The sequence below is a fragment of the Opisthocomus hoazin genome, chromosome 9, assembly GCF_030867145.1.
Source record: "Opisthocomus hoazin isolate bOpiHoa1 chromosome 9, bOpiHoa1.hap1, whole genome shotgun sequence".
NCBI lineage: Eukaryota > Metazoa > Chordata > Aves > Opisthocomiformes > Opisthocomidae > Opisthocomus > Opisthocomus hoazin.
Genome location: NC_134422.1, coordinates 36,016,041 through 36,043,400, shown reverse-complemented (window position 1 = coordinate 36,043,400; position 27,360 = coordinate 36,016,041). Strand labels below are relative to the sequence as shown.

Sequence of the window (27,360 nt, the reverse complement as noted above, 5' to 3'; positions counted from 1 at the left end):
ATGGAATTCTGTATATTCTTTCAGTCATTCACAGGACTGCCTCTAATAAATACTTGACTTGGCAAGCCAGGAGTGCTGGATGAGAGCTCAAGGAGCTTCACGTAACTTCCACAAAGGGCTTCCTCGGCGTGCCAAGGCCACACTTGTGTTCAGACCACTACAATTTAGCTTATCTGTCAGCTCTTGGGTCCTTTTCTGCCAGTCTCAGAGGAACTTTTTTTTAAAATTCCCTTTTACTGTGGCTTAGCATTTTTGGGGGATGTTGTATGTAACTTATTTACGTACGATATATTTTATACACTAATTTTTCAATAAGGCTTAAATGTATATATATGTGTCTTTATTTCAGCCACACTTCTATGCATATTTAATAACCTTATGGTTGTGTCTAGGCTCGTGAGCTCAGTGATGTGAATTTGGAGTTGGTGCACTCTGTTTCTCTCCATTCTTGCGCGATCTCGTTCTGGTCTTGGGAGGCGAGGAAGTTCTGAGTTGCAAAAAGCACTGGTGTTAATCTCCAGATCATGAAATCACTTATACTCAGTTTTACCACCAGCATTTCTTCGTCATGTTTGCTTAGTAGAATATGCACCCAGCAGGCCAAACCTAGGAAAATATGACTGTGGAACCAATAAAGTTCACTGAAGATTCATGGGCGTTGGAATAAGCAACCTTTGAGTACTCTCAGTTTTTTCATTTTGATGTCTTGCTTTTTCTAGCAGATGATGTGTGTTTAAAACCTTGAGCCTCAAGGTGTTGTGAGGCTTTTTTGTTTGTGGGTTTTTTTTGTTTTGCTAGGGGTTTTGTTTTGGTTTTAGAGTTTGGTTGGGGTTTTTTCTTTTTTGAGGGCTTCTGTGAGAGATGCTGGCAACATTTTTGAGGAGTGTCTTTGGGACACCATAACTAGTACATGAATTGGAGGCAGTTCATGTAAATGCGGTTTGAATCGCAGCATAGCTTTTGAAGTCTTGGAGTTTCTGGTTACCTGAATGTCCAGGACTGAGTGTGCCGTTTAGTTTCTAGCTCAAAAATCTGCTACAGAAACGAAGAAGGCTGTTTAACTTCCCATAAAATGAGAGATTATTTAAAGGACAGGATATTCTTGAGAATTGCAGTGGTTGCACTGTAAGGCTCTGGACTGTGGTTTCTAAAGATAACGGGAGGTTGGCAGCCCAGTTGAGGTCTCATTGCCGTCTCGAGCATCTGACTGGAGTTGTACAGGTGTGTTCAGCGTGTTCTAGTCCTGCTATTAGGACAGCATACGTGAAAAATGAAAAAACACAAAGTTTCTGTAGGCTCTTGTGTTGTTTTGTAGCTTTTGTCCCCAGGCATGTTATAAATCACTTCTGCAAATAACTTGGAAATTACTGAAAAGAACTTGCAACAGCCTTCGAATTGCTGCAAGGAGAAAATACCCTTTGCTGAAGGAGCCTTAGAAGAACGGCATCATATTTCTCCTTTATTGTTGATTTTATGTTTAAGGGGAGGTGGGGGATTTTTGTGGTTTGGGGTAGCTCGGCTCAGATTTAGATATTGCTCTTTTGATAAAATGTCTCCTTTAACATAGCTTGAGGGGCTCAACCTCCCTATGTTTTTGGCATGAGTATTCAGGGTTTTTTACTGCAGTGTTACGGCATGTTTAATGTGAGTGTTTGTCTCCAGTGGTGGTAGATACCTTGTTCATATTTTGGAATAGGTGACCGACTCTCTGTGGATGTAGCTAGTAAGTGTTTTTGCGTTAACTTCAGTACTTAAAATAATGCTTGCTATATGTCTGTACTGTGTTAACAGGCTAAGATGCCAACTTTCAAATCCAGTGTCTACATCAAATTGGAAACTTACTTTATTCATTTGCTTCTGCAGAAAATCTTGTAATTCCTAATCTGACTAACAGCTGAATTTTTTTCCCCAATTTGAATTGGATGATGTCAGCTTTCTGTTTCTTAAAATGTGATTCCCAGTATTTCCTTCTGAAATTGGTGAGAATAATTCCTTTTTTTTTTTTTGTGTAAAAATGATCAACAAGTATTACAATGACTTCTCTATTTAGCATGAAAGACAAGGTGCATGACTCTGCAGACAGACTATTTAGCTATCTGTGTCAATTTGCCTTTCAACTTTCATAAGGTTGCTTTTTCTCTAGATGAAAAGGCCCTCTACTTTAGTTGTAGTTACTGCTCTCGGGCTGCAGCATCCATCTCCCCAGTCATTCTAGAGGTAAATTTTTCTTGTAGCATCCTTTGGGGTGTATGGGAAATAGTTGTCTAGTTAGATAAGCAGCTGAACTGGTCTTTTTACATTGTTTTGTTGTTGGGTTTTTTTCCTCCTCATTTTACTTTGTGATAACTTCCACTCATGGCTCTCATAGCTTCACAAGTAGTGAGACTTCTACACTGTATTATATGTTGGGGAGATGGGTAAATGAATTTTGAAGGCATTGGCTGTTTGCTGTGACAAGTGCACTATGGTTGTGGTACTTACAGTTCTCTCTTTTACAGTAACGTTTAGATTAAATGCAGGCTGGTGTGTGGGAGGCGTGTGTGTGTCTTTTTTGATAACAAAAAGAATTGGATCTTAAGCTCACCTTCAATGCAGCAGATTTTGGGCTGGTGGGCAGTGGGTGGTGATGAAGCCTGAAAGATAGTAGGAAAGTAGAGTGATTTGGTATTTAAAGCTCTTGACGATTAGCATGCTTGGATAAGTCTCCTAGTAAGTAACTGCTGCAAGAAAGTGAGCTTTGTTGCTGGTGTGAATTGATGAATGCGTGGGAAGGATGGAGGGACAGGCATTGCGGAACAGGCTATGTACATAGGCGGTAAGGCTTGGGGTTGCTTGAGTAGTAGATCAAAGCCTTGTCAACAGGCAACTAATAGGTACTTGAAGGTGCAATGGTACAGTACTTAGAGTGATCAGAGATTTTCAGTTCTGGGGGTGTTAGACATGATCTTGAGTAGACATGTGTAATTAAGAGGTACAATTTTCAGCCGAAAATCCATACTGAGTCTCTTACTCGTTGCGTTTATCTCCGGCTTTTCCTGGTGAAGACTTAACCTGGACAGAGACCTTTTCATTCAATTATTCTTTTAGAGACCCCTATGTGACTGCATGCTGGGCTACCTGCTGAATGAGGAAAAAGATGGAACTATCTGAATTATTTAGAAATAGATGGGGTGAACGACTTCAGTGGTCACAGGTGCTGCTGATTGGCAGGACTAGGTGTATGCTGGGACGATTATAAAATCACGGTGCGAGACATGCCCCCAAGACCATCCACTGGTTTGTCAGCTGGGCAGGATTGAATTTGCTGGTTAAGTTTCCGTAGGCAATGCATGAGCTTGCAGAAGAACCCCAAAGCTCTCATGGGAAAGGCAGCTTGTGTGGCGTGTTTTTTCAGATGGCACTGATTCCTATTGCAATGCTGGCTGAGCGTTGTTACTCTTTGCTAGGTAACTTTGTTCTTTCTTGTTGTGCAATATGATGCCCAAAGCCATTTCATAAGTTATGTAGTTTAGAAGTTTTTTTCCGATGTATTCTCAGCATAATTTCCATTGATGATAATTGCTTTAGGCTGTTATAGATGACAAAGATGTCTGATTGTATATATACACCTTGCTTAGCTACTCAGAAACTGGGATGTAAACACTTTCTGATAGGTATGCATGGTGTATGGGCTAGAGCAGGGCATGCTGAACGTGTGTGTCAGCCATAATGATGAGCAGGGTTAATTAAAACTAGGATACGAGAAGCATCTGGGCAGCATTTGTGGGGCCTGGAGGCATGGGCTTCAGGCTGTGTCTGGGCAGCAGTGATGCCAGGGCTTGGCTGGATGGACAGAGGAGAGCAACGGGACCCAAGTGGAAGGTAATGTTGCACATTTGCAAATGTCTACTCTCCAGCTCTTTTACAAAAACACTAGGCTCGTGTTTAATTCTGTAATGCAGCCGAGCAAGATGATCCTGCGTAAAATTGCTATGTGCCTTTTCAGCTTTTTCTTAGCATTATATTAATTCTACAGCTTCTGCCCAGAGGAAAGGGCAGCATGATTTTATATTCTTATTGCACTAGGTTTCCTGATAACCTGCAGCTCCAGTGAACTGGCCAGTCCCAAATGATGTGTAAATATTATGTTCTTGTACTGGAGGCTGGCACTGAGGCAGATAAGGTGAGCAAACTGTCATGAGATACTCACTGTCTGAACAAGAGGAAATGAGGTGGACAGAATGGATTATCTCAAAATTATATTCTTTTGCCATTTTTAATGCACATTTTAATAACTGCAGGAACTGTGTTTTAACATAAATAAGAACAAACTCCTAGAGCTGTTCATTCTGACGTTATTTCGTAGTGGATATTTTGTTACATACCCGGATATATCTTGTCAAATCCTTAATGTTAACTGTGGTCTCCCTTCCTCCATGATTTGGCAGTAATTTGCATAACGTGGTGGAACACCACCCGTTAAAGGCTGATTAATATTTCTGTGAGTCAGCAGAGACATGAGTAGTGGGTGGTTCTCAGCCCTTAAGGAAATACTTTTGCAAGTGATAAAGGTGAAGTGTTAATTGGAGTCAGCTGATACTTAGTGCGTTACCTCTGCATTATGTTAAATGGTCTGGAGACTTGGATTTCAGATGCTGTGAATCATTTACCCTAACCACCTGTTACAAAATGATCTTGGCTGGTTCTTGTTGATATTTAAGGTATAAAACATTTTAGCTACCCATAAACATGGAAAAATATTACAATTGTGTAGAATGGAAAGATTTCACTACTGGAAATACCTCGGTTTTTTAGAGTTATAACCAGAGACAAGGGCCTGTCCTATTATTCTCCTGCATGTATGTTTAATAAGCACATCTGCTTCGTTTGAAGACTTCTGTATTAAACTAGCTGTGGGTTTCTCTCAACAGAATATACCGCGCCAGCGGCGCATGGCTTTTCCAGCCCTCTTCCCTGGGAAGCATGACTTGATCGGCAATAGCCGGTTGTGCTCGTTAAGTTCCTTGTTGCATCGGGTGTCCATGCCTGACCCACCATGGCAAGGCGCGTTAAAGACAACCATGAACACTTACTGGCTGCTCTGCAGGGAATGAAAACCCAAGTGCTGCAGGAGCAATTCCTGTATTCTTGAGATTTAGCTTATGAGAAAGTCCTGTGGCATTTCAAATGAAGTTCTGTGAAGAACACACTTCCTAGATAGAGCTTTTAGCGATGCTCTGTGGGCAGTCGGGCTCTGGCTTCCTTGCGCAGTCTCAGTAAAAATGTTGGAAAGACTGAGTGCTAAAAATACGTTCTTAACCCCACAGCAGTGGTTTATGTCAGCCTTCCTGAAGGAATGAATCCCTTTAATTAGTAAGACAGTGAGATTTATTTTGGGGTTTGCTTTGTTTTCAATTTGGGATGTGAACTCTTGTGCACTGTAGCTTGAGAAAAAATAAAATCCTGTAGCTATGATGGGGCCTGCTACAGCTGTTGACAGCAGCTGCAGTGTGCACTGCGCTCGTGCTGGTGCCTGCCTTTGCTTGGCAAAAAATAAATCCATTTAAACGGGGAGGAGGAGCCAGAAATTGTTTTGATCTGCTCCAGTAGCTGACTTGATGTGCTAACCACATGTGGTCTCTGTATACGCTATCCTAAAGACAGCGTGAGCTTCCCTTTCTTCATGCACGTTCAGCTTTTGTTAGTACCGTGGAAGGTGGAACAGAGATTGTCAAACTTTGAACTGCAGAACATCAGCACACACCGACCAGATAAATATGCCGAACCCAGTAGCATCGTTGCTGTCCCTGAGAACAGGAATGTCCAAACACGTGGGGGCTGGCTGGTGTGTGGTGTCCCTCAGCTTGCCCTGTCCTGGTGCTGGTCGCGGGGCTCCCGGCTAGCAGAGGGTGATGTGGGGAGGCAAGGGCATTTTCGTAGCACAGCCTTGCTGTGCGGAATTGGAGAGGAAGGCCCCAAACGGAGAAATCGTGGGGTTTGCACCCCAGGGATGGAGCTTGCCCCGTGTCTGGTCGGGGCGGCAGCGTGTGCGGTAGCACTGCGGCCATCACAAGGCTGCGACAGAACAGCCTCACGCCGCGGGTAGAGCCGGTCCCTCCGGTGATTTCCAACATGCTGAAAGCGTGCATTTGGTGTGGTGTGTTGTGCTGCTTTTTGGGTGGGTTTGTGGAGATAAGTAGACTGTAGTTGTTTGCTTTCTGTTTTCTCCATTGTACTGCTTCCAAATGGCTGTATTTTATTATGGGTTTAAGGCTGCACTTGATTGCGTTAATTATTTTCGTAAGAGCGTGTGCTAGTGTTGCTAGAGTAGAGGCTGACACCCTGCTTGTTAGCTTTGAAGTACGGGTTAGATCTTTATGTGGGTTTGACTTTCAGTTTTTTTCCAAACAGACAAAAAGATTTCTCATAATGAATTTCGGTCGCTGGCGTGGTTGAGTTTACGTTAGGAAGTGGTGCAAAGGTGGAAAAGAATAAAAGCTGTGGTGGGATAACTGGCCTCCAGCTTTCTGTTCTCTGCTCATGAAAAGGCAAGAGGAGCTTATGGCATCAGCAGGGAACAGAATATGAACAGAGAGTAATTTTTTCAGTGTTTGGATACAGGGCTTTAGCAAGGAGTCAGCTGACAACGTGACTTGCTAGAGCGTGTCACAGGTCAAGCCAGAAGAGTGGGAAGATGCAGCAAGAGGAATTTTGCAAAAATGGATTATTTTTCCAGATTCTCCTTTTAATAGGGCTCAGTTGCATGTTGTAAAATAGAGAGTACCAAAAGCATTAGAGCAGTTTTGTAAGGAAGGAGGTGCAGGTCTCTTAGTTAGATGTAGTTGAATTGTTTTCCGATTCCTGAACCCTACATGGGCTTCTTCAAAGATATAATTTCTAGTACAATCATTTGAGTTTGAAGTATGTGCCTGAGGTGAAGGGAACCTGATGAAGCTCTGAAAACATATTTGAGTTTCTTGGCTTCACCCAGGAAACACAAATGAGAACATAGCTGGAGGGCAGGATTTTTGCAGACACCGAGAATGATTTTCTTCCTGGGTGCATGTTTTAAAAAAATGTAATATTACTAGTTTTAGCAAAGCTAAAAATTGAGCTTTATAAACTTCAAATGGGGAAGTATGAGTAAATTGGTCTGTGTGTATAGCCTGGATTTTTTTTCCTTCCAATAAAATGTCGTGGTAGCCTCAGAGGCACGTCTACTTCTGCCTTGATTTAGGTCTCAGCAGGTCGAGGTATTGCACTAGTTCTGTGGGAAGATGGGTTGTGAGCATGGCCTGTGTAACGGTGATAATCAGTGTAGTAATGACGACAACCATTAGCTCCCACTCCCCTTGCAGACTTCTTGTGATACGTTGGACCTTTCAAACTTTGCAGTAACTGAGGTTTGGAAAAAATGGAGTTTGCCGTGAGTGTGCATGTGGCTTGCAGGATCCTTTTTGCCTGACTCTCTTGCTGCTGCTCCAGAGCACTGAATGAGCAAGGGATGAGGAGGGACAGACTGCCTGGGAGGAGAAGGCGAAGGCGAAGGAGTGGTTGCAGGTGGTTGGCGCGCCATCTTGGGATTGCAGTGGTTGATTTGCTTGCCTTCAGCTCACTTGCTACTAATTTGCAGTTTTAGCTGTGAGTGGAAATTGAAAGAGGCTTCGTGTTGTAGTTAGTCACTGTGTCTAAAGTTCATCTAACAAATGTTTTGAGTTTTAAGAATAAATAATTCTTGCTTGTATGGGTCTCCTGTTTTCTGAAGTGCCTTGCGATAGCAGGTGCTTTTTTAAATAGGAAGCTGGGGAAGGAAGCCGCGTTACTAATGGAGCATTTAGTCACATATTACCTTTCTAAACTGTTAGATTGTAAACAGTTTTAAGGCAAAAGATAATGGCAGCCCTGAGTCCTTTCCCCCTTTCTTTCTCTCTGCTTCAGGACCCTGTCTCTTGCTTGGTTGTGCCCTGTGTTAAGACATAGTTTTTTAGTGATGCTTTGATGATTACATGGTTGTTTAATGTTTTGGTGGTTTAACAGTCGCTTAGGCAAAAAGGTGGTGAAATTGAGTAAGTAGATGTTATCCTTATTACAGGAAAATAAAAACTATTCGGGCATCTGAAGGAGTACCAGAGGTGGGTATCTGCACTGCTTACGTGTGCTGCTGAAGCTGGGCCTGGGTGTCCCTGTGCCGTCACGAGGACGGAGACGGAGGGCACAAGCGAGCGTCCAGGGCACCAGCCTGTGCCAGCACTCCCTATGACAGGCCCTCTCCCTGCCCCACGGGGCTGGGGAGACAGGCTCTGCCCCACAGATAGGCTCTGGCTGCTCCCAGCACCTGCCCCCACCGCAGCGTCCTGCTCTGGGTTCCCTATCTCAGCTATTGGGACGTAAACCTTTCTATTGTAGCAAATCTATTTACAATTGAAATAAAAAGGGGCCCCTTCTCACTGTTTTCTCGTTGCTGTAACTGAGGCTTGCGCATTGGTTCCAGCTCGGCGTTAATTCCCTTTGAGAGCATGCCTTGGATTGTGTTAACGTTTGGGTTTTTTTGACATTTGACAAAACCCGTGTTTAAACAAGTTAGATGTGCATCGGGCTAATAAATATAAAAAACATCCAATTATTCCTGCTGTGCTGTTCTCTGGAGAACAGTGTCTCATTTGTGTGTTTTCCACTAACCATCTCCAAATCTTGCATGGGTGATATCAAGTTAGGGAAAGTGGACTCAGTATTACATATGGTATAGTCAGGGAAAAAAAGGCTCTGTTTTGACAACCAGCATAGCAATCTTGGAGACATGACTCGAGGTCTAAAAAATGTTTTCAGAAATGTGTTGCATAAACAAGTCATAATTTCCCTTGTGGAGAGGGGAAATGTTTTTCTAGATGTACTTCTGTACAAACACGCTGGACCCATTTTCTGTAGCAGCAATTTAAAGAGCTGAAAAAATAAATCAGCGATCGTATGATGCCAGAGCACAGATTTTGGTTGACAAGCAAGGAAGTTGGGCCAAAAGTCAATTTGTAAGTGATTGAACTTTGGTACTGCATATTTTTGCATCTGGGTGCTGTGACTGCACCAGCTGGTCCAGGGCAGCAGAATAAAGCATCCTCAATCACACCGTTGCTCATTTTACAGGCTAGTCTAGCACCGCTTGCTTGCAGGGTACTTGGAGAGAAGAGCATTCAGGCCTGTCGAAGTGCGTCGGTTTGCAAGCTGCCTTAGCGGATCCCGCCCAGTTAACCCTATTGACTTCATCGTGGCCGCGTGGGTGTGACGGGGGGGTAGAATTTGCCTCTGTCTACATTAATCACACTTACAGCATGCAGCCACCGAGCTGAGAAATTGAGAATAAACCCGATGGATGGATGGATGGATGGATAAATGACATGTTGGGGAAGGGCAGACTTGGCTTTTGCGGGGGAAGTCATGCCTCATGTTTACTCGAGTTCTTTAGGGAAGGACAAGGGAAATCTGTTTATTTGGATGACTGAAAAAAATGCTCTCCCTAGAGGCTTGACCTGAGCTGCCATCAGATAAGAGGGAGGGTTCTGTTACTGTATATAACTTTTTTTAAAAAAAGTAGGAAATCAGGTATAGGAATAAATAGTTGATTTTTTTCCTTTGAAAAACCCAGTGGCAAGTTTTGGAGGAGACTGTGCTGCAGGGTCTTCTGGTTAAGATATTCATTAATGCCCTAGGAGAGGGGATGAAATAGGGTGACAATTTATTGTCCATTTGAGGTAGTAAAACCAGGAGCCGGTTGGGCAGAGTTGCAGAAGAGCCTTGTGATGGTCAGCGGTTGACAAGCTGGCAGGTTCAACTTAATGTGGATGAGTGCAGAGAGTTGCATGGGGAGAGGGCAGTCCTAACTCGTGTACTGTGGCTCTGAATGAGCTGCAAGTCTCGGTGGAAATCCTGGCATCTGCAGGAGCGTTGTGGAAATTGTGAATTAAGTGTTTGGCAGGGCTCAAAGCAAGGAGTGTTAAGGATGGAAAACAGAGCAAATTGTCCTGCCTCCATTAAAATGGCATAGCGTGCCCATCTCCGGAGGTTGTGAGGGAGTGATTGTGGTCCTTGCATCTGGAAATAAGTATAGGGGGACAAAATGGTGCGCTGGAAAGACAACAGGTTTGTTCCAGGCCAGAGCCAATCCAGTTGAGCAGAGCGGGGCAGCCTGGAAAGGGAAGGGCAAGAGGGGTCATCGTGGGACAGCTGGGGCATAAAGGTGGCATCCCTGTTGATTATCCCTTCTTACACAAGGATTAAGAAGCGTCTCATGAAACTAAAAAGAAGCAGATTAAAAAAACAGCCCAAGAATTGTTTCTTTCATTGTAATCCAAAAGATAATTGAGCTGTGAGTCCCTGCAGGACCTTGGGAGTGTCAGTCCTGAGCAGAGATGCACAGCTTTTAGCTGGTGGATAAAAAAATACATTAAGGGATGTGTTTATATGAGAGGCTGCTTCTGTTGGAACGACGCGTTGACCGAAGCTGGGGGAGAGCAGGGGCAAGGCGCGTGATGCCGCCTTGTCCGTTCGTGTCTGCTGCCGACCTGTGCCAGAGTAGGAAGGCAGGTGAATTACTCGTCTGGCTTTCGGTGTTTGCTACTCTTAGGAGTTTGTGTCTTTGACACTGTTCTATTAAGCATGATATGATAGTCCCTTTACCTCCTTCCTGCTGTTTTCCTAGGGTCACTGTGGGTTTGCTCATTTACTGCTTTTTACTTCACATTCTGCTGCTTAGGTTTTGGTGATACTCAGATGTTGCCCGAGTGTAATCTCCTCTGTGGAATCCCAGTGGTGGAAATCCTTTGTTTGGCTAGCCTGACTTTTCACTGCATGCTTGGTTTTCATTGAGTTTTTTTGCTGTTTAACCTACAAAATAATAATTTTCTCCTCTACCAAGCAGTCACCAAGTTCCTCTTGTTTTATGTTTTGCTTTTTGATTGAGTTACAGCCATTCTTTAGCCATCTGAAAAGCTAAAAGCATTTTCAGCCTGCCAAGCAATGCATCTCAGTCATTTTTTGCATCTCTGTGGTGACTTTCTTCTTTCTGGCTTGCCAAATAAAATATTTTTCTGTGTGCATTTAGAATGTTTTTCTGATTTCCCCCACTTCATCTTTTGAAATTTATACTTTGACATTGATTCTTCTTTTACCAACTGTGTTAGCTGTCCCTCTTTGTCTTTGCTGCATCATAGGAAGGTTTCTCATTAATGTTCAGATTTGGCTAAGAAAGGCTGATTCCTTGTTTGTGTCTGTAGTCAGGAAAGACAGCACAGGCTGTGATTTTTGAGTATCTTGTTTTGGGTACTTTGGACATCTTTGCTCAGAGGTGGGTTTAGCCCTGTGTTGTCACCACTGGTATTCAGCAGTTTGTGAGCAGCACATCGCTCCCTTGATGTCCTGAGCATGGCTTGTACAGCTCAAAATCTTATCGCCAGGTTTTCACTTAGTTACATCTGCTGGCACTTCCCTTCCCTTGAGACAGGAGATGGTATAAAACAGACCTCACCTTTGACACTGACTGCTTTCTAGTGAAACCCAATGAAAGAAGACATTTACCAAACATTTCATCTCCAGTGGCTTCTTTCTCTTCCTGGAGTCCAATAATATGGTTAATTGTATAGCTGTGTTCTTGGAGGCTTTGCTGCTTACAGAAAGATTGTCTGTTGCCTGAAAAAAAAAGGTATTATTTCATTGCAGGGTGCAGATGTAACCTGAGGCATCGGGACAGCCCAGAGCCCTAGCACGTGAGCAGTGCTGCTTTCTGGTGCTTCTCCCGTTGCAAGAATGTGAAGCAATATAGTAGATTTTAGCCATGTGTGTTAGATAGGATTGCTCTAGCTGACATAATCGTGGAAACGATTTAAGCCGAGGATATGTTTTATTCCCCTCCTCTGCTGAGGGGAGAGCAGCAGCATCTCTGGGCTTGCCCAGTGCACAGGCTTGGGAAGAGAAGAGGCTGTCTGCAGCGCGCCTGGGAGAGGCGAGGGGGGCGGTGGGATGGGTGGGGTGGCACAGGGTGGCACGGGGTGGGGGTTGGCTGGTTTGTATGAATCCACTTTGGCAGGGATGGTTCTTCTGTTGTGCTTAGGTAGTACATTTCGTTTAAAAAAAAAAAAAAAGACTAATAAGACTTTAAAAGAAATATATCCTTAGTTTCAAAGTGGTATTTACTTTCCCACTTTTAGTGGGGCAGGGAAGAGCTTTACCACAATGATGCTTTAATTTTCTCTCAGCTTTTTATATTCTTCTCAACTTCTTGTTGTGGTCATCATCCCCCTGTGGTAAAAGGGGCCAGGTGGGACCAGTATTTTTCAGTGTCACGTTTCTCTGAGGGATGCAGCTGAATATTAAGGAACGTGCATTTTATTGGAATTAAGTTGTAATCCCGATCATCCTTGCTCAGAACATCTCTCCTTGAAGTGCAGTTATCCGATGGCAGAGTTGCCTCAAGAGAAAACAGTGGTTTTATCTGCGGGCTTTGAATTTTTCTTAAGCTAACTGTGTGTGTCAGCTCCGGGACTTGACCCACTGTGAAAATGCAGGGAATGGGAAGTTTGTTGTTGATTATGTCATTTATTTAGACGGTAAGCTGTTTACAAGGAAAAAACTTCCCTGGTTTTGGTTTGGGTTTTTTGAGGGGGGGAGTTTAAGATGAATAGTCTTGGTCGGAGCTAGTTTATATTTAAGGACAAAATAAATATTTTGGTGGTGGTAGGTGCAAAACTTCAAGCAGGAAACTGGCTTGGGGAATATTCTTGGAAATTCTGGTGATAGAGAAGTGCTCTCAAATTCCCATGCCCAAAAGCGTATTTTAGGAAAGGCTGACTCGCTGGCTGTGAAGGTTGTACAGCTCTTTCCATCACCGGTCCTCCTTTTGTTTCCATGGCAGCGCAAAGGATAACGCTGTTGCAGCTGCCAGTTGCAACTGGAAAATAGATTTTTGGGTTTGACCTAAATACTTATTTAGTATAGTTCTCAGTAACAGGGCATGATTTTCAGATGTCAGATATACGTGCGGCTTGAATCAGGTTCAGCTGAGGTGCCTGATGCCTTAAAGAAGCTGAGCTGAGAGCAGTTTTCTGTCTTATAATTAGCAAGCAGGTATTGCCAGCAATAAATCTGACCAATATCAAACATTTATGTTGGAACTGTAAGAGCTCTTGGGTTTTTATCCTTTCTGGCAACACTGGGAGGAATGCAGAAGTCTTTTAAACTGACAGCTCAGAAAAATTCCTTGTTTTTGGACTGTAATTGAATGGCTTTGTGGCAATTTTCATGATGAATTCTACAATGTGTGTATTAATCCTATTAACGAAGTGTAAATACGGTGTCGTGTGGGGTGGGATGTGACTTCCCAGCGCTCGCACCAGAGCCTGGCTGGAGTTCCAGCCGGAGCTGTGTGCAGGAGGGCTGGGAGGGGACGTGCTGCTTTTGGGTTAAATTGCCGAAGGAGAACAAATGACACTTCTGCAGCTCGGGGAGAAAGGGGGCTGTCTGCAATGACGTAGTTGCAGCAGTAATTTCTACGTGGCGCAAGGGGAAAGCTGTGTAATCTAGAATGCTATTGAACTGATTGAGTAGGGAGGAAAGAATTTAACTTTCCTGATACTGATATGGCTGGTTTATAAGAATTGTTATTGCTTTGTAGTTATGGTTTGTAATTGTATACAGAATTGAATGTATAAGCAGAGAGGATCCGTATAAAAAGCTAACTGCTTTTTTTTTAAGAACAAGTAGAAGACAAATGAGAAAGTTTATGTATGAAAAGGGCCCTTTGGAACATGACACGCTCTTCCAAATAATGTTTTATGCAAAGCTTATAAATAAGCATGTCAGAATATTTTTCTGTTGTGCTGTGTTGGAACTGAATGAGTACTTTGACTTGAAATGCTGGGAGCTGAGTTGGAGAGGATGTGAGCTGAGAGATTACCCCTCCTCTGAAAAATGCGTGTGTTGTTAGTATCACAAGTCTCAACCGAAAAGTTGCATGTTTCCCTCTTTGCTGAGAAAATTAGCACACGAGCTTTGGGAAATAGGTTCTGAAAGTGCTCCTTTGATACAGCTCCAGGAGAGAGATGTGTGGTTTTATCTGCATCTTTGTGGGCGAGTGGGAACTTGCAGGAATATTTTCTGTACATGGTCGCTGTCAGGTTTTTATTTCAAAGCAGGAAGTAACTCTCAATACTGCTGGCAATGCAGAAATTATTGAGGGGGGGGGATCAGGGCGTGATGCAGCTCTTGGTACTTCAGCTTCATTCATGTGTTGCTGAGGGCTCCTGTTCTTATTAAAAAAAAAAAAAAAAAAAGAATCTTTTGCAGAGGGTTTCCAGACAAATCCCTTGGCTCTTTCTGTCTTTTTTTTTTTTGTCTTTTTTTTTTTTTTTAATAGCTTTTCCTCGTTTAAAAGGACAGCAAAGGGACTTTGGGATAGCCTGAAGGAAACTCTTACTAAGAAGCTTTCCAAGAATCATGGAAGATTTAAGTCTTTTCATGTCATACTGCAGAGACATCTGCCTGCTCTTCATTCATCCCTTCTTTTGGACAGGTTTGACATTAGGTTTTCATCTCAATCGGACGAAAAGAGATCTGTGAGCTTCTCAGGCTTTAGATTAAATTGCTAGTCAAGGGTGAGATATTTCGGTGACAATAAAGGACATAACAAGGTTAGTGAAGCAAGGAGCGGTGCAGTGCAAGGAAGGAAGCGGAGGCTCCTGTGCTCGCACTGCTGGCGGAGGGCTGTGGACTGCCGTGGTGGTACCGGGGCAGCTCAGGTTCTCCCAAAATGCTAATCAACGGGCAGGCTGTGTTGGCCTCTGGGGATTCCTTAAGCAGGAGAGACCCAAAGGATGGCAAGGGTGGTGTAAACCTGATCAGCCCCAGTTAAAAGTATTTACTCTGTGGTTTGATTAGCTGCCTGGCAGCTGTTGCCCATGGCAGTAAATGGAGTTAATTTGGGTTAGCAGAGAGCCTCAAGCATGAAAAATCAAGTATGGGATGAAACAGGCTGCTGAACACCTAAGACAGGCTTTTCCTGTGGTTATTTCTGTAGTTGCTGTGAAACTTCTCTTGTTTTCTTATGTGACTCCCTTCCCCGCTTCTGAATCATGGATGGTTCAATTGACCTTGATCCGGTTGTCTCTCAAGAACATTATTTTGCTAATATTTATTTAGTTTTTAGTGACTATTTCTGGGTCTGAAGAAGGAAATTGTCGAAAAATTGTTCTTAGCAGGGCCTTTACATGCTGAGTGTTGAAACAGTCAGACCTCCTTGGAAGCCTGCAGTGGTGCTATGCCGTGGAGCACATGGATCTTGCCAACAATGGCCAGCAAGTTCCAAGGTTTCACCACAACGTTGTGTTCATGGGGAACCAAAATAGCATGTACACCCGACTCTGAATATTGGAACTAGTAAAGAAGGTTCCTTGGGCTGAAGCTGAGTTACTAAACTGAGGTTTTAAAATAGCCAAGGATCTTGTAGTTTATGCTTTGGCCTAATGAGTGTATATGGATGTAAGTGGAACTGAGAAACTCTAAATGCAGTGGTGGAAATTAAAAAAAAAAAAAAAAGATTAAAAGGGGGAAAAGAAATACGAAAAAAATGAAGGCTATTTTGTGGAAAAGTAAAATTCGTGAAGAAAATGCAACTTAACCTATTTCTTGGTGCACATTAAAAAAAAAAAAGGATTGACACCATGCATATTTGAAGCTTTTGATCATTGATGCAGAAGTTAAATGAACAGGACACACAACTGTGATTAATTATTGACAAAAATCATTCCTTTCATATGTATAGTCTGTAGTTAGATGTGAAGGTTGAGTTCTCTTGAATTCCAGAGTCGGAAAGTAATGCAAACAAGACTCCGGTTGATCAGCCTCATCCATGTGGTTCTATTTATTATGCAGATCTCTTCCAATATGTTTAAATCAACGTGCGGTAGTGGGGTTTTTGTTTCTTCAGCAGAGTGTGTTTGTGGACTACCCAGCTTGTGCTTTGCATGCTGCAGTCCAATGCATCCAATGTATCATAGTCATGCTGTAGCTGAAAGTTAGTTTTCTTTATTTAAAAATAAAAAAAAGGCAAATCCCCAAGTTTGTTTGTCATATTCTATCTGCAAGTATTTGACCTTTTCACCTTGACTTCCAGGGGTCTTGGGATTAACTCAGAATAAATCACTCCTTTCTGAGGCATTTGTACTAGAGCTAAATTGCTTAGCTGAGTACTTCAACGTCCATACAAATGATGGTACATTAACCTCTTTTTGCTAGAGACCAGATGCTGTTTCCTGACATGTTCTGGTTTTAACTGTCATTATTGCTTGTAAACATGCCAATGTAAATTATACGAGGGAGGGAAGATGACCTCATAGATCTCCTAATACAAATTCGATGGTGGTATGTTTTTTTTTTTTGAGGGCAGTGGAAGACTTTCTGTAATTTAATTGAAAATTGAGATAATAGTATTGTGAATTTTTAGTTTAATTAGGTTGAGGTCAAGCTTTTTTTTTAAGAGGCATATTTTGGCAATAAAATAGTATTTCAAATATTGTCAAGTATTTTTGCCACTCAAAACAAGTGTGTGTAGCAATAACCAGGTACTTATCGAAAAGGAGAAGGTAGCTTTGCCAAGAATTTTAGCACCTTGTCAAGTTAGTGTTGTTATATTTCTTTTACCCTATAGCTGAGCAGAATTAAAATGCATGTGTTTCCCATATTGAGGGTACTTGATGTCTGAGTTTGTTTTGGAAGGTCATTGTGTGTGTTCTTGATGTGTTTCCATGAAAGAAGAACCAAGCAAGGTGAATAAATCCATGCCCTTGGGCTGGATCACTACTTCTTGCCAGCTGCCATCTTTCTGCTTAGTCTTTTGGCCTCGTGACTTTTTGGAAATTTACTTTTCATTGCCTCTCCTACCTGATTTCTTGGGAATGTACAGATATTACAAAATAATATTTGAGATTATTTAAAAAAAAAAAAGTGACAGGGCTAGTGATGTTCTTGTTACCCTTGTGTATCTGCGCCTTGGATGAATTGGTAGATTTTTTTGCAGTTCTCCAAGTTGGTAGCAGTAGCAGTGATCTGCTTGCTCTTCTTTTTTTAATCTTCTGTGGTGGCAGATTTTTTTAACTGAAGCTTGTTGACATTAGTGGAGAGTGCTTCGCATTTTGTTTCATGCACAGAACACCTCTTCCAGTCAGGCATAATATTTGCCTGGGAATGACGGCTTATCTTGACACCTGAGTATCTGGAGATCAGCTGAAACCTCCTTGTGTTGTGTGGCCTCTGGTTCTGCTGCATAGCCTTGCAGATAAAATGGCAAGTTTAATTTTTATCCATTTATCCGTCTTTTGCAGATAGTAATGAAGAAAGGAATAGTGCCTGCACTGGTATGGGGAAAGCAGAAGCAGGCATGTTCAAATCATGCTATACAAACATGTCATTAAACCATACAAATGTATAGCTCTGGAATTAATTGTCAGGAAAAAGTGTTTTGGAACAGAGCTATGGAATCTAAATGGTACTTGAGATTATGAAGAGGAATGCAGGGCAATTTAGGTCTGTCATGCAGTTACACATAATTTATACCTAGTAAGAACTGTTTTGTGGAATCAGGCTTAACTGCAGTAGTCTTTCTTGATCTGATATCCAAGTTTTTGCCTGGTAAAATCTGGATTTTACTTGTTAGCTATGATGTAGTGTTGCTGTGATATGGAGGCTATCGGTGTAATTATAGGCTGACTAACAAGTTCTGTCTAGAGAAGGAAAAAAAAACCTGGTAATCCAAAGCATCAGATGTGTAAGTGCAAGTTAGTTGATATCTTTACTGGGCAGGGAGTAATGCTTAAACATGCAGTGATACAGTTTAAATCAGCACTTGCAAGTTTTCATGGAATTGAAATAATTGTGAATATTACTGTCCCACAAGTGATGAGCAAAGTAAGTTACAGAAGCATCACTTACGAAATCTGTACTTTATGCCCTGAAGAAATAGGTTTGTGTGGAAAGGAACTCTTTGGTTTGTTGGCTTGTCGTTACAGTTAGTTCTTTCCTGTCATGGTTGGGTTGGATGGCAATTTCTTCTCCTTTTGAATTGCTTCCCAGCCCAACAGTAGTTCAAAGCAAAACCTTGAGAACCAATAGTTTACTGTCAGGACAAGTTAGGGAAGGATTCCCCTTATACTAAAGGCTGTTGCAGGTTCCTGAAGGCGTTTGGTTCCTGCAGTTTTGTTGTTCTACAGACTTTCCAGGGGCTGCTGGAGAAGCTCTGGGACCTGGAATGAGGCAGTCACAGCCGTGGTTGTATGTTTGGCTCTGCCCTCCACAGCAGGCAAGGAGCCGAAGGCACTGCTTGTCAGCTCAGTTGGGGCACTAGTATCCACACTGTTTGATCCGATACCTACTAGTGTTCACTGTGAGGGACAATCTTCCTTACCATAGGAAGACAGGAGAACATCTAGACCAAGCTGTGGTCCCTTTTGAGTGCCTTAATCGGAAAGGCTCCTACAGCACGTCTCTCATGCAGTGTTCCCAAGTTGAAATTGCTGCTGCTTTGTCTGCATCTCAAGTTCTTTTTGGCTGGGTGTGCTACAGAATGATCTTCCTGAGTCCTCTGGTCTGAGACTCGCATTTCATGTGTTCCCGGTTTCTAGGTTATCTTCTGGCTGGAGGCAAGAAAACAGGGCAGTGACTGCTCAGGCCTGCTGTCTCTACCCCAGGTGAATCTCGTGTCCCTACCTGTTTAAGTGGAGAGACACCTTTGACTGGAAAGTCATTGAACTCAATTTCTGTTGGTCTGCAGGAAAAATACATTCTTCTGCAAGTGTTTCCTATTCACGATGAAGTATCGTTTACTGGTCTCTGCTGTATTAGAAGGGCACTGCCATAGCTGAATCTTTGGCCTGAGCTGGTGCAGCCATTTTATATGCTGATGTGGTAGTTTCTAAGCAAGGCAGTCAATACTCTGTATTCCAGCTGTGCTAAATTACTTAAAAAGGGGGCATGTTTTTGGAGAAGAGGACTGCAACAGCTCTTGAGGCATGCATTTTTTTCACCTGGACTCTCAAAGCATGGTTCATCCCTTGCCATCCTCCCTGTCCTCATCTTTCCCTTCCTTGGCTTGGAGCCTGTGTTTGGTCTGAGGCTGTGACAGTGTTCAACAGGTGCTGTTCATTTCATAGTGCTTCAAGTCATTGTTACCTGTTAATTGAAATTGTAATGTGTAACTCTAAACTGCTTAGTTTGCTTATCCCAAGCATATTTAGTAACCCTCGGTTTTCCTTCTGTGGAGGGAAATGCTGGTATGATCATGGAGGAAAAAATAAAAGTACTTATAAGTGGTATTTCTTTCTTAAACTTCTCCTAGGTAAACCAGAATTGATGAGCATAGGGTTGCAGGGAAATGACTTGTGTGCTGCTTGCCAGTCAGGCCTGATTAACACAGGAGGCTCGTTTTAACTGGTGTACAGCCCCATCCAGTATAGATGTAAACTGGGACTTCAGGGTCTGATCACCTCAGATTACTTCAAATCATGCAACAGGAGCCTAATGACCATAATATCTTCTCCTGCAGCTGGAATATCAAAAGGTTACCCCAAGTCTTCAGAGCATCTTGATCTAAGCCTTTGGTTTTTCTTTTCCTTCCAGTGAGTGAGTGGGAGGCAGCTCAAGATTGTAATATAACAAAACACTTTTTCAAAGTGTTTTCATGTAAATACACGTGTCCTGCTAGTACACACAGGCTTCTATTTGCAGCTGAAATGTAAAGCAGTGTGATAAACAAAGATGGAGAAGGCATCCAAATGCATGGCTAATATGTCCTTGTAATATTGAGCAACAGTAATACATTTAGTGGGGAATAGAGATGCAATATAAAGTACAAGTTTGCTCTGAGACTGTTTTTAGTTAGGCACTGGGAAGGCTTGCTTACAGCTGACAAGTTTCTGAAGTTGGGGAGGATACCATCTGGGGTGGTAAATTGCTTCCAACTTTTTTTATTCTCTGGATCAGAAGATGCAGTGAACTAAACTTCCTGACTGGCGTATCGGAGGGGAAGCAATGGCTTGCAAAACCTTTGCTTGCTTGTGAACAATGTGGTCAGGCATAACTTCTCCTATAACATTATTTCCTGCAACACTGGGAATTGGTTGTAACAGTGGGACTACTCCAGTGCTCTTTAGTTACGGTGGAGCTGCGTCTGATCTGCTTGGTGGGAGCAGCCTGTGCATGTGGCACGCAGTCTGGTTTGCATCGTTTTGGACGGGGTTACGTCAGGATTCGGAGTAATGCTGCGTGGGTTTGTAATGGAAATGTCATTATCTGTTTGCTTTCAGTTGACTAGACCTTTACTGAAGGAACAAAATGAGAAATGTTTTTAGAGGTAGAAAAATGTCTCTTTTCCTGTGTGTGGAATTGTCGGTGAGGTTGGACCCGGGTGCAGCCCTAACAACTTTGTCTTCATTGGGAGCAATTATGAACTTAACTCACCAGTTTTCCAGAAGTCAACTCCCTCCTGCCCCCAGTAGTTTTGGTTTAATTTTATACTGATGCTGGTAGTTGCAGTGTTGCCATTAAGTATGACGTGCAGTGCAAAACAGCATGTTTTTAGAACAATCAAATATTCTCATTTACCTGGCTGGAGAAGTTACTGCTGATGGTGGCAGCTGTAGTTGTTGACATTTAGCATGATGAGCAGCCCACAGTTTTTCTTGTAGAGCAGAAATGTGTCGTGGTGGATGGGAAGCAGTTGAACCGTGTACGGATTGGAAGAGTTTCTTCACAACCCAGAAGGACTGGAGTTAGTCTGAGCTTGTTAGACACTGGAGATCACAGAATCACAGTATGGTAGGGGTTGGAAGGGACCTCTGTGGGTCATCTAGTCCAACCCTCCTGCCGAAGCAGGGTCAGAAGAGCTAGACTTGCTGTAGAGACTGCATCCATTCTGCAGAGCGTTAATTTCTGATATTGTTGAATTTTTGTATCATTTGTCCGGGCTCCTAGTGTTTTTCACGTTGGACTGTCAGTCTCGTAAGATGGAGTGTGACTTTTGGTCTCCTGTATCCAAAGCCTAGGCATGAAATTCTGTGCAGCAGACCATTAAATGTCACTGTACTGATTCTGTGAATGTTTTCTGCTTTTACAGATGCCTTTGTAAATAGCCAGGAATGGACACTAAGCCGATCTGTACCGGAACTAAAAGTGGTGAGTTTATATTTACTTCTATCTCTGAAAAACATTCCGACAATGTTATGCACAAGTGAAAATCTTCTAAGGTTCATTAAATCTACTGCTAGGGGAAAAACACAGAAAGTGATTTTCAAAAGTAAATCATTTTTCTTCAGGAGAAATATTTTTATGTAGTTTGTGTATCTTCTATTTCTGTAAATGTGTTTCAGAGATCTGTTTGTATCTCTTTGCTGTTTCGACTTGCTTGGCCATGTGAACCAGCTTCCTAGGGTGGTCTTCTCAGTAGGGAAGTCTTACACTGCTGTAAGAGGGCGGAGTGAGAGTTAGCAGGCGATATCGAAGCTGCTTTTATCTCACTGTAATTGTTTTTCATAATTTCTTAAAGGACTAAATGTCTTTTCTGATTCTCTTAGAAGAATTTAGCTGAATTTATACTGAATAAAAAAGAATATTTTGAAGGGTTGTATAGTGAATTAAAAATTACATTTCACTGTAAGAATGAGCTGTGATTTAGTAGCTGCTAACAATAACTTTTCCCGTGGCTGAGTCATTCTCCGTATAGGTGGAAGAAAAGGTAGAAATAACACAGAGATAGATTGAGGGAATGTCTGAGATTTGCACTTTGAAGCGTTATGAACATGGAGGCTGGAGATGAGGGCTGAAACCTCCTCGTAGTGGATATCAAACTGGCAGCTTGTCAAGCCAGCAGCATGGAGTTGTTGAGGCCAGATCACTGTGATGTTTACCATGTGGGAGTTAAACACAATCAGTTTCTCAGACCCCACAAAATGACCATGGTACCCAAGATACAGAACTTGGTAGTACCTTTGGCAGGTGTCTATGCTCACCTCCTGTTGTCCAGCCGTAAATGATCCAAGCACCCATTTGCTGGGTGGCAAAGTGAATCGGGCAAAAGCATCTGAATTTAAGAATGGGCAACTGGGGCCATGCTTCATTTGTCTGCTTCTTATGTGGTCGATGTCTTTTTCCGAGTCAGAGCTGACAATTGTGTTTATGGAGGTGAGAGAAAGCACAGGTCAAACTTCTCATGACAGATGCACTTAGGCAAAATGGCATCGTGGTTGAAGCAGCTGCCTCACGACTACAGTTATGTTTCTGGTTTGATTCCAGCAGCGCGCGAGGCAAGTAGAAGAGAAGATGGTAGTCAGGGTGCTATACAGGAAGGGCCTGTACGCTACAGGAAAGGCCTGCAGAGGGTCACCAGATTCAATTTAACTGATGGTGTCATTTGGAAGACAAATATTGCCCAAAATACCTTGCACAAGAAAATACAAAGAATTTAGGACTGGGAGGTGTTGGTTGGATACGAGTCCAGTCCAATGTGGTAGTAGCTAGCTTTATGCTGGGGAGGATTTACAGAGGGTTTCCTTGTTCATCCCTTCGCTTTCTCTTAGCCCTACTAAGTCACAACACACAGCAACATACTTAGGGCATGCATGTGAGAGCAGAGCTGCAATTACTGTGTGTTGTAATACAGAACACGAACAATTACTGAGTCTTAGGTAATGCTCTTGGGGACCAGTTGTTTCTTGCAGTACCGTGGCTGCATTGTGTGAATACTTGTCTTTGGTATCTTGCCCCCGTGTTGTCTGAACAAGCGTTAGGAAAATAGACTTCCGCTGTGCGGCTGCTGTAGAGAATTGATTTGAAGTGGTCAGCGTGCATGAGCTGTCCAAGGCTTCAGTTTGTATAATCCTGGATAAAAGCAGAACTCTTACCATTACGAAAATAATAATTTGATTATGCCACTGCAAATTATTGAAGCTAGCAGCACCAGCTGTGGCCGTGAACTCGTGTTCCAGCAAGAAGGGCAAATTAGGAACAGCGTCTGAAATCCACTCCTGTTTTCCTCTACGGCTGCCCTTGGGAAGGCGTTGGTGCAGGGACCCATCTCTGTGTCGCTGCCCCGCTTCCAGCCCTGTCGTCAGCGCTGGCTGTGGCTGGCGAAGGAAGGGGCCGTGCTGAACGCCAGACCTGCCGCCGCGGCTGCCACAGCGCTGTCATTACCTTCGCCACGAAGGAAGCTGCGGGCGTGTTGCTTTGGCTTGCGGCCGTGCTGGGGGTGTCGAGGCGGGAGCAGTGGGGAGCGTTTGCTCCCGTCGCTGCACGGGGCGGATGGGGAGAGGAGGCTGAACGCTGCGAGGTTGTGAAGGAGCCCCAGCTTTAGCTGCCTGAGTGGGCTGTACTCGGTGGGAGATGATAGTTAGGAGCTCCCTGGGAGAGATTGTCTTCTCCATAGAGGCCGGGTGGTCCTTAGATTGAGGTTGGTATTTGATTTTTGTAGCAGCTGCTGGTATACCCTTAGGCTCTACAGAAGTTGAAGGGGAATAGAAGTGGACTCTGGGAGAGCAGAAAAGGCACGCAGGATTGCAATAAGGAAAAGCTGAAGGATTATTTCTCAACATAGTTTTGAGGAAAGAATACCAGCCTTTCCTTCTGCCTCCTTTTTTAGCAATACACGATGGGCTTGATTTCTTTCCAGTTTTCAGAAGGATGTTTGTGTCTGCCCATCAGATACTACCACAGAGGGTTTTTTTGTGCATCTTGATGCTTCGATTACGGTCAGGAGCCTGTTAGGTCAGCTGGGTGAGACCAGTGCCTTTCCCAAGCGAGGGTGGTGTTCCTGGATCCCGTTTATCCAGATGTAAAATAAGGATGCATTAGGCAGAATAAATACGAGATCTTTTTGGACGAAATAATTTCATTTGTTCCAAAACAATGTGCAAAGCGCAGTCAGGCTTCTGTGCTGGATAGCTTGAAAATGCCAAATACCAGCAGTACATTTATGCATTTCTGCAAACAGGCTTTACTAGGATGTGGGCATAGTGGTCTGGATTTATTTTAAAGCATGTCTGGCACATGCAAAGAAATGATTCAGTGTTCCACAAGTCATAACTGACAGAGCATTGCATTGTACCCTTGTTAGCTGAATTCTTTTGCTTCTGAACTGGGTTAGGGTGGTGTTTTTGTTCTGTAACATGCTTGTCATAACTTTGTGCATTTCATATGTATCCATAAATAAACAGAAATGACTCAGATTGTTTGTATATAAAATATGGGAGACAGGAATATGACTTCGGTAAAAACATGCCGGCATATTTGTCGTACTGTGGGGGATCATCCTTAAAACAAATATTAATCCCCCTTAAGAGAGAAATTGTGTTAGAAGTCAGATTTTTCCAGTGTAAAGTTTATTGCTCCTAGTTTTCAGAGGTTAATAGTGGACAGAGACCTGGAGCAGTAACGCCAAGCACAGCTCAAACAACAAAAGGCTGATTCTGCTAGTTTTTAATTTGATGTACTGGATTTGTACCTGGTAGAAGAGAGATGGCTGCCTTCTCTCCTCAGATCCAGGCACTGAGGTGAGATCTGAAGGAATCCTCTCTCTCACCAGAGGAGGAGGAGGAGCAAGATGTCTCCTGGATGCTTTCTGAAGTATTTGTCTAGGGAAAAAATAAAGCTGTGCTGCAAATTTTCTTCATCAACGACCTGGATGAAGAGTTAGAATGTACCCTCAGCAAGTTTGCTGACGACACCAAACTGGGAGGAGTGGTAGATACACCAGAAGGCTGTGCTGCTATTCAGCGTGACCTGGACAGGCTGGAAAGCTGGGCAGAGAGGAACCTGATGAGGTTCAACAAGGGCAAGTGCAGGATCCTGCACCTGGGGAGGAACAACCTCATGCACCAGTACAGGCTTGGGGTGGGCCTGCTGGAGAGCAGCTCTGCGGAGAGGGACCTGGGTGTCCTGGTGGATGACAGGTTGACCATGAGCCAGCAGTGTGCCCTGGCTGCCAAGAAGGCCAATGGGATCCTGGGGTGCATCAAGAAGAGTGTGGCCAGCAGGTCGAGGGAGGTTCTCCTTCCCCTCTACACTGCCCTGGTGAGGCCTCATCTGGAGTACTGTGTCCAGTTCTGGGCTCCCCAGTTCAAGAAAGATGAAGAGCTACTGGAGAGAGTCCAGTGGAGGGCTACAAGGATGTTGAGGGGACTGGAGCATCTCCCGTACGAGGAGAGGCTGAGGGAGCTGGGCTTGTTCAGCCTGAAGAAGAGAAGGCTGCGAGGGGACCTTATAAATGCCTACAAATATCTGAAGGGTGGGTGTCAGGAGGATGGGGCCAAGCTCTTTTCAGTGGTGCCCAGCGACAGGACAAGGGGCAATGGGCACAAACTGAGGAACAGGAAGTTCCGTCTGAACATGAGGAAGAACAACTTCCCTCTGAGGGTGACGGAGCCCTGGCCCAGGCTGCCCAGGGAGGTTGTGGAGTCTCCTTCCCTGGAGTTATTCAAGACCTGCCTGGACAAGGTCCTGTGCAGCCTGCTGTAGGTGACTCTGTTTTGGAAGGGGAGTTGGACTAGATGACCCACAGAGGTCCCTTCCAACCCCTACTATTCTGTGATTCTGTGATTCTGTGAAATGTAGATTTTTATAGTCAGGTTTGAGGAAACTTACTCTGGGTTCATGCAGTTTTTGAGAAGTTAGCATTAGTACTCCAGCACAAAACTGACTGTGTTAATGCTCTGTTCATGTTCACTTGTTTCTCCATTTAAGCCCCTGAAGAGCTTTTGGCAGTTTGGTGGGTAGTTTGAATCAGATTTAAAAGACAAATCCAGGAACTTCTCTATTAAGAAATAATTGAATATTCTGATCAAGAAAATCAGTCTCGCGTTATCTTTAAAACGCCAACTTTTTGCTCTTAATCTTGAGAGAAGCTATGGAAATGAATAAAAGGAGAAGGAGGGAGGAAATACACTGCCTTTCTTTGAGGATTGTGCATGGTTTTTAACAACGTATCTTAAGGGAAGAAGGCTCTAGTTTTACGATGTGAGTTAGTGAAGTGGTTTGTTAATTGAAATAGGCATCTTGCTCCTCCTCATCACTGCTTTCTGCATCAGACTGTAGCATCCTGTTTGGTGATGCTCTTCCAGCCAGGCGTCTTTGTCTTTCCGGGCACCTGGTGAGGAGGAACATACTGGAGAATGAAGTACTGTAAAGTTACGTATGCTAATATGGTTTTTGGAATACTTGAGGGGAAGAAATACATATGTACCGTTGTATTCTCAAATCACTAAATGTCCTTCAAATATTTGGAGTCTCTGATTAACCGCAGTAACACATCCCAGCCATGGGCAAAGGACGTACGTAGCATGTTCGCTCTCGCTGGAGCCCGAGCTGATGCTTTTCTGCTGTTCCTGGCAGTTTTGCCCTCTGACTGGTTACATTTTTGGCACTGGTAGAATATGAATTAGCGTTAATTTGCATACATGCAGTACTAGTTACTTGTAAGTGAAGGTTTCAGTATCTGCTGCTACGGTGTTTGTGTGATTGATAGACCCTCCATTAGATCAGGAGATATATTGTGGATATGTTGATGCTACTGGTTTGCTACAGTGTAGACCAGAAAAAGCTTCCGTGTGTTTTTTCCAAAGGTCTAGAGGTACTGCTTCGAATGTGAAAACGCCAAATGCTCTTCTCTGTAGTTATTTTCCTAGCAAACCCGTGTGAAACTTGCTTGCTTTCCAATTCTTCAGAAGTTGTGGTGCTCAGAAAAAGGGCCTTAGCCTGGCTGTTTATCTGCACAGGTACATCAAATCTACTGATTTACAGGTGGGATTGCTGGTTTGCTTGCTGTTTTTGGCCCAGACTGTTGTAGTATAGAGCTGCTGGGGAAGGAGGAGAGGGGGACGCTTGCCTTGAGAGCGTGGTGCTCATCTGCTCCAGGGAGAAGCTGCTGCTGTAGTCAGTACAGACCACTGGTGAGCTACACGCTGAAGAAAACGGGCAACTAGCAAGAGGTTTAGTTAATATCTTTTTAAAAATTGATAATCTGTTAAAATCTGGAAACCCTTGGCCACTTGGATGTAATAGAAAAAAGTTAAATAAGTTTTCACATACTAAATGTTAACTGTTTGAGCGGTCGTGAATCCTGAACAGTGAAAAATGTGTAGTTCTAGACAAAGGGAAGAAGGTAGGAAGTAACCTCTCACTGGGAGGCTTTGGGTGGAAAAGGAGAGGGTATCAATTTTTATGTTGAGGAGGGGTGCAAAGGCCACGCTGTTACTCACAGGATTTCCTCAGGTGTCAGGGGTGTTTTTGTCTGAGAAATATGGAGGGTTATTCAAACATTTTGCTTATTTAGGGAAACGTATGAGTAGACAAGCTTATTGTAGT

General features: G+C 43.3%; 1 protein-coding gene across 10 annotated transcripts in view; it reads left to right on the top strand.

Annotated features, from left to right (window-relative positions):
* The window catches only part of AGAP1 (ArfGAP with GTPase domain, ankyrin repeat and PH domain 1), a 385,086-nt gene that overhangs the window by 94,291 nt on the left and 263,435 nt on the right, over window positions 1-27,360 (top strand). For all 10 annotated transcript variants that reach the window (XM_075429671.1, XM_075429670.1, XM_075429669.1 and 7 more), the window contains exon 2: window positions 21,125-21,183. In XM_075429671.1, coding sequence (XP_075285786.1) covers window positions 21,125-21,183 — 59 coding nt within the window. The remainder of the gene's footprint in view (window positions 1-21,124; window positions 21,184-27,360) is intronic.